Genomic DNA, 11,366 nt, shown 5'->3' with positions numbered 1-11,366 from the left:
ATGCTGGGTTTTAGAATTGGCAATATCTGAAATCAAAGTTGTTAACTGCAGAATGCCTTCAAGGCATGGCATGGCACAGCACGGCATGACGTGTGTCTGAAAGGATCCAAAACATCCAGCATGACATTTTAAGCACAAAACCTGTTGCACTGATTCAGTTTAAAGCTATTTGTACTCTGATTTCCAGCTTTCATATCTCTGCATTGTTTTAAGGTGTCATTTTTATGGGTGAGACCAGATCATGCAATGTATATTCTCTGGTTACTATCACTTTGTGCACATTAAATATTGAGCTAAAGCCATCTCTTTACCATGGGAGAATTTGAAACCACAATTGCCTACTGATTCAATCTTGCAGCCTGAACTGTTATTTAAGAAATGATAAGAGGTTATGACAGAAATATTAACACATAGCAAACACCTATTATTTATTAATAAATTAGTACACCAGAAGGCAAGTTCTTCCAAAATCCTACCATCACTACCCTGCAATCAAGGAAGCAAATGCCACCTTGTGATATCATCTCCAAAATAAGCATTACTGTATACCAGTTGTTTCTGGAGCATAGTAGTTGCAAATATAATAGAGGCAAGTTTCTTGCAATGCAGCATTTTAATAAAAAGTGAAGTGTGTTTGGAGTGGGAAATGCTAAGACCAAGTGAGGCCTCTGAAACATATCTATTGGCCACATCTGTATAAAAAATGCACCCACCCACCCAACCACACACACACACACACACACACACACAACAATGTTAAAGCACAGATCAGTAAATCTTATAGAAGGATAAATGTGGCACCACCAGGGTTCTTCACTTTCCAGAGTCCAGCTCCAGGTGCTACTCCAAACTGACCAAAATTACCCAACTTGTTGAGATCCTAAAATGGCAAGGCAATATACTCTCATTGTGTTGAGTGTACAGAATTACATTCAGCTGCAGGCCAAAATGTCTTATTGTCTTGAAGGCTGGAGAAGTTACAGTCAAAATGCCTCTGCTTTAGAGCAGCACAAGTCACTAACCATTATCTTCTTTGTCCAGAAGAAAACCATACAATAAATAGTTATGGTTGTAAATTGTCAATACATGTGAATCACTCAGCAGTAGTTTTTTTAAAAAGTTCTCTTAAGAAAAAAAAAACGCTGATCATATCAACAATGAACAGGACAGAAAATAAGAATTAAAAATACATTAAATGAGGAGTGGGGGTGGGGATTTCATGTAGGATGGTTTTTTTTTCCTTTTAAAAAAAGACACCCAAAATTGCTCTGATAAGTTTTTGAATAAGCACAAATCTGGACAATTAAGAGAAGATTTGTGATTTTAAATGATTCCAATAACAAATTTGAATGAGAAATTAAAAGGTTGTAATGAAGAGGGGAAAACAAGATCTTTTAATTCAGATAATAAACATGAAAGGGAGCAAAGGTCTGCAAACTCCCCTTCCCACCCAAGTAAAACCTAGAAGAAAATACTGGCCATGGGTTCTATAAAATATCCTGCCTGCCTGTTGCCTTTACTGAATGCCAAGCAAATACAAGCTGCAGCCAGAGTGTGGGTGAAGAGCGCATTTGTTGACCATAGTCTAAAGCAGATCAGGTAGGTGGCTATAGACTGAATCCAGGAGTGTCTGGCTCGCTTCTTGGCTTTTGACCCCAGCAATTTCAAAAAGCCGATCCAGCTTATCTTCTGCCTGTTGAATCTGTTCAATAGCATGCAGCTCCTCTGGGTTCAGAATGTGAAGCATGTCATCAAAGATGGGCTGCAGGTCACATGGGTCCAGGCGCACCTGGCGCAGCACCGTATCTTTCTTTTCTGTGAAAAAAGGGTATTTCTCTGTTAATCAGAAATTCTCCAAAGTCTGTTACTTTTTCATAAATTTCTCAGAAGTTCAAATTGAAACCGCAACATAAAGTCAAATTACACTCACCAGCATAATCTGTATTCATGATGCCAAGTCCACTCAAATAAATCATAAGCTCCCCATGTGAATCCTACCCATTATATTATGAATTTCCTCCCATCCTGGAACTATCACTGACATGAAATGCCAAGTGGAGAAACTCAAATTAATGAGGCAGATTCACATGGTAACTATGATCCAATGATAGACTTGATAATCCTCTAAAAGGACTCTCAGAACTAGTTCCAATGCTACGTGAAACCAGACCACTTCAACTATCACCGTAATATCAGATGAGCACATCTGGGGCACATTTCGTAAGTAGGAGTTTTGGTATTTTCAGTAACCCTGCTCATAGAAGCTGCTCTATGAGGACACTTACCTGATGCTCCTCAGCACACACTGGTAAAGGACTTCTATGTGCAATTACTCCACAGATGAGTCCACTAGGTGTAATAGCTGAACAAGTAATGAATGTTGGGAAAGAAAGAGTCCAATAAGATAATCTGAGTAGAAACTAAATCTTGAAGGGGACATCTAATAGCTTCATTATAGGCCTTCTGGAAGACCGTTATCTTCCTATATGGACATGCTTCACTTATCTTCAGGAGAGATTTCTCATCAATTCCACCATTCTCACAGGTATGTTTGGTGGGGATACAACAGGAGGACTTCTTTATGGCTACTCCCAGAGTGTTGAACTCCACTTTCCTTCTGCCAGCAGGCCAAGATCTCTTTATGCAGACAGGCTTCTGGCCACTGACTGGGGTCTTTCAATGTTGGTTGCTGTACTTTTTCCCCTCACTGTTCTCTTTTAAAAATTTTAAATGTTTTTTATTCAATACTGTTCTAATATGTTAATTTATTTAATATGAGAGTTTATTTAATTGGTAACTATTCTTCAGTATTAGTATTTTAGCTGTACTATGTTTTAATGTACAGTTTAAATTGCCTTGGATTCTCCATAGAAGAAAGGCAGAATATAAACAAATCTACCTCTCATTCATTAAAGGCCCATTCATAAAACATTTTGTGACCAGCTACTTCTACATCTAATTGTATTTCTCCGTAACTCAGAACTGAAGGTTTCTGTAGCTAGTTCTCTTTCACTACTGTACTATGTAAGCTACGAATAATGTTAGCTCAGTCAGAAAACAGTAGGCAGCCATGTGTTCAAAACATGCTATAACTTTGGGTAAAGTCTTTCTCACAGCAAGAACACATGTGCATAGATGCCAAAATGGCATCTTTATTCCTTCATTGCTTCCACCAAAATGGCTTAATGAAGAATGACTTGGTGTGGTGTAGCAGCTGGCATGTTAACCTTGGGAAACCCACATTTACATCTCCCTTTAGCACCAAAACTTATTTGGCTGACTTGGTTCAGTTACTATCTTTCTGTAACCTACCTTCTAGGTTCACCATAAGCAGTGGGTTGGGGCTGGGGAGATAATCATATATGCTGCCCTGAGCATCATCAAATATGGTCAGACTATACTAACTTAAAGATGTTTGGTCTGTATTACCCCTTTTGTAAAAAACAGCAGTATAAGCCTTCATCCCAGATACTGTAGCTCTCTCAACTTAACTGCAACATGAACAGAAATGCTTAAGAAATGCATGCTGCATTTTCAATGCCAAAATGGAACTGTGTATTCCTATTGCATTCCTGCAGACCCTTTTTCACTGACCCTTTAATAGCATTAATTAATGGGACAATGAAAAAAATAGTTTTTCACTGATGTGTATTTCATACTGTTGAAACCTGATACCTTTGGTAATAAAAGAGCCTGTTCGACTAAGAGCAGAAGAACCACTGGAAGTTGAATCACAGCGCAGAAGAGGTTCGGACTCATCCACAAAGAAACACTTGTTCTTCTCCAAGGGCGATGGCTCCACAGGGACAATGATTGAATCTGGTTTTGGGTCTGGACTGGGCATGGGACTCTGGAGACCAGAATTTACAGGAAGGGTCAACTTGTCAGCTTCAAGCTGAAAGACGAAGACACAAAAATGTACTAGGTTACTAGAATTTTAGTAAATTTTTTAGCATTAAGCTACAACATACTGTAAACTCTTGAGAATACAACAGAAAATATGTGATCACAACATAAATAGCTCAGTGTAGCAAAGATTAACACAATCAGATTAGAAATATGAAAATGGAAAACTTGAGAAGATATAAGCATCCTAGGAACTATCATACAAACTAAAAGCTGCAAAATTGACTATTTTTCTGAACACTGGCATTCATTTATATTCTTCATTAAAAAAAAGTAAAATAAAATTATTTTTCTCCACCAGTTAATTATGCACATCTTTGGAGTGACAATTTCTAGGTAATGAAACAGTGAACCTCACAAATACCTGATTCTACAAATTAAGTGAAAATATACTGCATCTCTAGAACTTGGAATAAATATTAAACAGAAAAACAACAACAACAACAAATATGTATGAACCTGACTTTATGCCAACTTGTTGTATGATTCTGTTATATTTGAAATGTATTATTATAAATAATAATAAAAGGATACAAAAAATATTGCAGCACAGGCAGTCAATAGGTGGTTATGCCCTGGAGTACTTGTAAGAATGTCTAGGCCAATCCACTTCAATGGAATTTGTAACCTCCTCTCCCTCCTTCCTGATAGTATTAAAATTTACTATGAAGTCTTGTCAATGGGCAAATAGTTCAAAAATGTAGACCTCAGTGGTGAAAACTTAGAAAACCTGTATTCAGTAACTAGAGGTATGCTCCAGGGACGTTCATTGTCGAAACCCACTAGTGTCAACAATGCGTACTTAAAAACAGAAATATTTCAGATAATTGGGAAGCACAATTTCTATTCCCCTCTTTACACAAAATATCCCCTCTTTCACTTGTTGCCAAGTTGTCTCAGCCACTGGCACCAACCTTCCCAAGGAAATGACCCTGGAGCTGTTCAAGATAGATTTACTCCCTCTCCCTTTTGTACTCTAATGCCAAAGGCATGCAACAACAATATGTTTCCAACCCCACTGCTTATCCCCAATAGAAATCAGAATACATACCAGCATATAACAAGCAAAGCAATATATGGCAAATAAATAAATATGGCAGGCAAGCATATATTTAATGTGACTCCTGGCAGTCAGTCAAAGAAACTCTTCCCCACAACTGACAATGAAGTCAACAAAAGGAGGAAGACACTGCTAAATGTCTCAACATATAAAATTAGATGAATAATAATTTTTAAAATAACATTTTATTTTTAAGTTCTGAACTAAATTACTACTTTTAAAACACTCCTTTTTTTAAAAAAACATAATATTAAATTTATCTCTTGATTCTTGTATTGTTATGTATTTTTAATAGGTATTATGCTATTATTTCTTAGAATGTACACCATGGGCAGGTTTACCTTTGTGTATTTTATTGTTTGTATGTACAGTGCTGTGTAAATCTACAATGCCATATAAATAAAACATAATAATAACAACAACAACAACAGCAATATACAAAATAACACAACCCTCCCACCCCAGTGTAAAGTAAATCTCTGAGACTGAGTTAATGAAACATGGACATTCACTTATGCTTTGGCTAGTCTGTCAATTAATGAAAAGTAATGACCAGTTCTTGCTTCAGTTTCTAAGCTTTCATTTTCTGTTTCTCAGCAGAATAAAGTTACATGGAATATACACAAGGATTCTGGCTGAGTGAGACTGTCCTCATGTGGGCAGACTAGGCCAAAGGAGGCAGCAAACTTAGTTAAGGCAAAGACAATATAGGACTGAAAGATGTTCTGCATTGCCCAAGGACCAGGGCAGGGAGAAAGGGGGGTACACAGACCTCATAGATAGGTTAACTATGGGGGTGGAGAAAAGATGAGGAAAGGATTGGTGTAGAGCTGTTCAGAAAGGCACACAGAAAATAAAACTAAAGCTGACTCAGGGCAAACTGGAAGATGAAGGCGCTTGGTGATTACCAGCAATTGAAAATGCTAATAGGAAAATCCCAGCAAAGTCAATGAAAGCAATTACATCACCACGGTTTCCTTGCTGCAAGACAGTACAGCCTTATCCTGGCTCTCTGAAACAAAACTTTGGTTACTATGGCAACTATACTTGTAGACTCCTCTTGAGTCTTTAGACAGTAGACAGTCTTGGGAGTTTAAAAATGCTTTCAACACAATGGCTCGTATTATAATTCATAGTTTTGCTTTTACTCAAGGTTTCAAGGCAAGTTGCAAAATATCTTAAAAGGTTTTATTGACAGGCATTTAGGACACATAACTACTTTACGAGCAGAATACAGGTTTCCAATTTGGAAATCCAAAAGGCTCCCAAATCTGAAATGTTTTGCTGCCAGCTGCCCTCTTCCACCTTTGATGCCATAGCTATGGCACTCCTGCTCATTCATCTCTCAGATCCTCAGTCTTTCTCCAGCTTCATGTCCAATACACAACACAAGTAGTGAACAAACAAGATGCAAGGTAAGAGAGAGACAAACAAACAAGAGTGCCACGGCAGCTGCATCAAAGGCGGAAGTGGATGGCTGGCGGCAAAAAGATGCAAAGCTAGAGAGAGCCTGACTATCTGTGAAATGGCAGGAAGAAGGATAGTGCTTGGCATGAATCCACACCTCCTGCCATTTCAATCTATTCCATATTCAACCAGATTGCTAATCAAAATATTATGGGGGACCTTATCAAATAATTTGCTGAAATCCAGATAAATAGCATCCACAGCATTCCCCCCACTTGGTTTTTAAATTTGGTTTTAAAAGAAACATTTAAAAAAATATAGTACTGCCTCCTACTAATCACTGCATTATCAGAAAGACTCCTGTATAATTCATTCTAATATTTTTCCTGGTACTCAGGACAGACTGACTGGATTTTCTTTTTCTTTTTTTCCTTTTTAAAAAGAAAAGAACAATGTTGTCTCCAGTCCTCTGGCACCTCAGCTGTTTGCACAGATTTCTCAAAAATGATGACAAGCGGTTCTCTGAGTATGTCAGCAAGCTCCTTCCATATTCTATGATGCAATTCATCTGGCCCTGCAGTTTGAAGGTTAACTAGGGCCTGAAACAGATGAGTCAAAAGAAGGCTACTGGGGAACAAGGCAGGAGGAAAGCTATTGTCTGAAGTGAGTAGATAACCATTTGGATGATGGAGGAACTTACTGGAATATAATATGACACTAGCTGGGAACCTGAAAGGAGATGTGACAAACTGTCCAAGAGAACTCTATGAGGTTAGGTGTTATGTGTGTTTTGTGCCAGGAAACCACTGTCTCTATTCAACCCACTGTTGTTGGACTAGAATTTATGGATACATACATTCCAATTCTGTTGTTTCGCCTTCCAATCTTCCTTTGTAGTTTTTTCCTTCAGGGATACTTGTTCGGAGGACCTCAGATGTTTCCTCTTTTCTGAGTTGCCCCCTTCATCAACTTCGTACATAGATATGCATGTCAGATGTGTGTATGTACATGTTAGAAAATGAGTGCACAGTTCTTTGCAGCAGATAGATCTCTTAGAATCTTCCTTACCACTGTGAAACACTCCATGTCTGTATTAGGTTTTTTAAAAACTTAGATCCTAGTTTAACTAATGAGATGCTCATTTTTTCAAATTCTACAACTGTGGAAAAGAATTTTACAGAGTCCCAGAAAACAAATGCCTTGTGGGCTTTTTTAATACTTAATTCCATAATTGATGTTGCTAGCCAGCTTGTCAGTTTTATTTAAAAAATGAGAAGCAGAAAAAAAAAGGGGGGGGAGAGAAGAGCTGTAATAATATGAAAATGGTAATATACGAGCCTTTCAAAGATGAATCCCTTACAGAAGCTGTAAAATCCAAAAAAATTGTTCACAGATGATTAAGTAATTCTTCAAATGCAATTTCAACAAAGGTATTACCTACCACACAAAACCCTTGTTGTTAAAGAATGTGCTCATAGAAAGAAAGAGACACATGGGACTAAAAAAAAAACAGGGCTGTGAATTATTTGCCATGACTAAGATTGGAAAGCCTGGCTAGGTCCACTAAGGGAGTCCTTGTGTTGGTAAGCTGCCAAGTGCTCTTACGTCAACAGCTATTCTGCTGCAGCTAAGGCTGTATGCTGACTCACTCTATGCTTTGCTTAAAGGAAAAGGGAGAGGAGAGGTAGAACAAAGGCACAAATTACTCTCCTTCTCACCATACACTGGGTGCCTAGCTGGTTAATTCAATTCACAATTTGTACAAAGCAGCATTCATGTAAGACTGAAAACTCAAGTGAACTTAAATGTGCACATACAGCCCCCACAATCCAAAAAGAACAAAAATGCAATTGCTGATTGAATGCTGACAGTTGGTAGCCATATGTTTTTCTCCTGCACCATTCTCTATTTGTACAAATAATGGGAATTAGTCTGACACAGCACAGCAAGTAAAAGGATGGGCTTAAAACTGCGAGAAACGAATCACAGTACTTAAAATTCCCTTTGCAGGTGAAGAATTAGAGGAGTCTGTGCTTGAATCTCTGGTTTCATTGCAGCTTTGTCCACTGACTATCTGTGGCTCTTCGGAGTTTCAGGCAGAGGTCTTTCCCAGCCAGGTCCTTAGAACTGAAGATGTCAGGAACAAAATCTATATTACTGTAAATCACTGCTTTCCAAGTCTCCCAGAAGGTTTTTGGCAGCTTCAGACTAACATCTTTCTTTGGAGCATACAGACAGAGACAAAGTAATTACTTTGGGAAGAGATGGGTGATATACTACCTTCCCAGAACTGGAAGAACATATGAGTCCTAACTAAGTGAAATAAGGGACAAGGCTCCTCCCTTTGCCTTGCGGTTATTACAGAAGCAACACTGCCGAACCTCTCTCTTCTACACAACTGCTAAAAGAGATATTTTACCTGACAACCAAAGGGTCAGGGCAAGAGTCCCACAGACCATAAAACATAAAGGGCTCCAAATTTCAATATACATCTCCCTGACATGAAGGTGACCAGTGTTAAATATGGACTAAAAACCTCAATGGTAGGTGGAGCACTTAACACCTGCCTGAATCATAGAATTGGAAGAGACCTCAAGGGCCATCCAGTCCAAACCCCTGCCATTTAGGAATACACAATCAAAGCACCCCCGGAAAGTGGTAATCCAGCCTCTGTTTAAAAAACCTCCAAAGGAGGACAGTTCAACACACACTGAGGCACATATTCCACTGTCAAACTCTTCTTACTGACAGGAAGTTTTTTCTAATATTGAGATGGAATCATTTTTCCTGTAGTTTGAACCCATTGCTCCAGGTCCTATTCTCTGGAGTGGCAGAAAACAAACTCCCTCCATCTTCAATATGACATCCTTTCAAATGTTTAAACAGGGCTATCATATCACCCCATAACTTTCTCTTCTCCAGGCTAAACATACCCAGCTCCCTAAGTCTCTCCTCACAGGGCATAGTTTCCAAACCCTTGACCATTTTGGTGGCCCTCCTCTGGACACGCTCAAGCTTCTCAACATCATTTTTCAATTGTGGTAATCAGAATTGGACACAGTATTCCAGATGAGGCCTGATCAAAGCAAAACTTCCCTCAGTCTAGGCACTATACTTCTACTGATGCAGCCTAGGATCATATTGACTTTTTAGCTGATGTATCACACTGTTGACTCATGTTCAATTTGTGGTCTACTAGGACTCCTAGATCCCTTTTACATGTTGTCTTTTTAAACCAGGTGTCGCCCATCTTATATCTATGCATTTCATTTTTTCTTTCTTACCTTTCACTCTGTTGAAATTCATTTTGTTAGGTTTTGGCCCAGCTTTCTAATCTATTAAGGTCATTTTGAATTTTGTTCTTGTCCTCTGGGATATTAGCTACTTCTCCTAATTTGGTGTCATCTGCAAATTTGATAAGCATGCCTTCTATTCCTTCATCCAAGCCATTGATAAAGATGTTGAATAGCACTGGGCCCAGGACAGAACCCTGTGGGACCCCACTGATCACTTCTCTCCAGGATGAAGACGAGCCATTGTTGAGCACCCTTTGATCTGTTGGTCAACAAATCCACCTAAGAGTAGCATTCTTTAGCCCACAGTTTACTAGTTTGTTTGCAAGAATATGGGGGGGGGGGATCTTATCAAAGGCTTTACTGGAACTGAGGCCTGTTACAGACTGCCAAAATAAAGCTGCTTTGGGTCTCTTTGGAGGTATGCTGTTTAAATGATGCATGCATCCTTAGAATCCAGAAGCTGCACCAAAGCTGCACTCCAGTGCTTAGGAATGGAGTGTGGCTTTGGCGCGACCTCCAGACTCTTAGGACCCACGCATCATTTAAATAGCATACCTCCAAAGAGACCCGAAGCAGCTTTATTTTGGCAGTCTGTAACAGGCCTGAGATATGCTACATCCACAGCATTCCGTTCATCTACTAAGATGGTAATTTTATCTAAAAAAGAGATCAGACTAGTCTGGCATGACGTGTTTTTGAGAAACTCAAGTTGCCTTTTAGTGATTAAATGCTTAATGACCATCTGTTTAACAATCTGCTCTAGCATCTTTCTTGGTATTGATGTCTAGATGGGTGGTAACTGACGATTTTTTTCCCCACTTTTTCAACATGGGGACAAGCTAAACAAAGCCTAAAATCTCCACTGATTTATGGGCATTGTACATTTCTTCTATTATGCTTGTAAGGCCTTCCATGTTGTAGCACAGACACTGTTAATATTAAGGTATCTTCAGGATAGGCCACCTGTGCCTGCCAGAGGTTCAACCTTCATACTGTTAACAAGAATAGTTTTGGGATAGTATGCATGGCTAGCCCTTGGACAGCAAGTACTTTCCTGATTAAGCTTTCTGAGTATATAGACCAATATGAAGGTATGAGTATTATTTTGACCCTCTTTCCATCAGTCGTCAGTGTATTCTGTATCAATTTAGAGGGAGAAGAGAGAGCACATGTCTTCCCACATTTCCATTAAGGTGCCTACAGAGAAGGGAAGTCTTATGAAGAACCCTCTGACCAGAATGTTTTACAATAATGCAAACAGACGAAGTGCTGGTTGACCAATTCTGTGCACCAAAATCCAAAATACCTAAGGGATTACGGTGCCATTTTGATTTAGCACCATGATCTGCTCAGTTCATCTACAGACTGATTAGAAATGCCTGCCAGATGTTCATCTTGATTTATAAGAGGCCCACTTCCACCTGATAAAGTAGATCCTTTGCCTGCATGTCAGCAGTCCTTGGTCCCCTATGCTTTTGTAGGAATGTTGCTGCTTTTTATCAAGTTGGGAACTAACTAGCTCTTACTCAAACATTAATCAGGGATGGTGACCTTCAAATGCTTTTGAATATAATCTCCATGAGCTTTAGCCATATGGTCAGTCATCAGGGATGATGGACACTGCATTCAAAAACAAACAAATGGTATAGTTTGCCTAAGCCTGGGCTAGACTAATGACCCTCAGTTCAAGCCAAATG

The 11,366-nt window shown here is 39.0% G+C and overlaps 1 protein-coding gene across 1 annotated transcript in view; it reads right to left on the bottom strand.

The window, feature by feature from the left end:
* Positions 1-389: 389 nt before the first annotated feature.
* The window catches only part of TNFRSF21 (TNF receptor superfamily member 21), a 41,459-nt gene continuing 30,482 nt past the window's right edge, over positions 390-11,366 (bottom strand). The window contains exons 5-6 of the mRNA XM_042445792.1: positions 3,676-3,895; positions 390-1,815 (exon numbers count right to left, since the gene is read on the bottom strand). Coding sequence (XP_042301726.1) covers positions 1,586-1,815; positions 3,676-3,895 — 450 coding nt within the window. The 3' untranslated portion in view covers positions 390-1,585. The remainder of the gene's footprint in view (positions 1,816-3,675; positions 3,896-11,366) is intronic.

The sequence above is a fragment of the Sceloporus undulatus genome, chromosome 1, assembly GCF_019175285.1.
Source record: "Sceloporus undulatus isolate JIND9_A2432 ecotype Alabama chromosome 1, SceUnd_v1.1, whole genome shotgun sequence".
NCBI classification, from domain to species: domain Eukaryota; kingdom Metazoa; phylum Chordata; class Lepidosauria; order Squamata; family Phrynosomatidae; genus Sceloporus; species Sceloporus undulatus.
The sequence above is the reverse complement of the archived record's forward strand: the minus strand, read 5'-3'. Positions and strand labels throughout refer to the sequence as shown.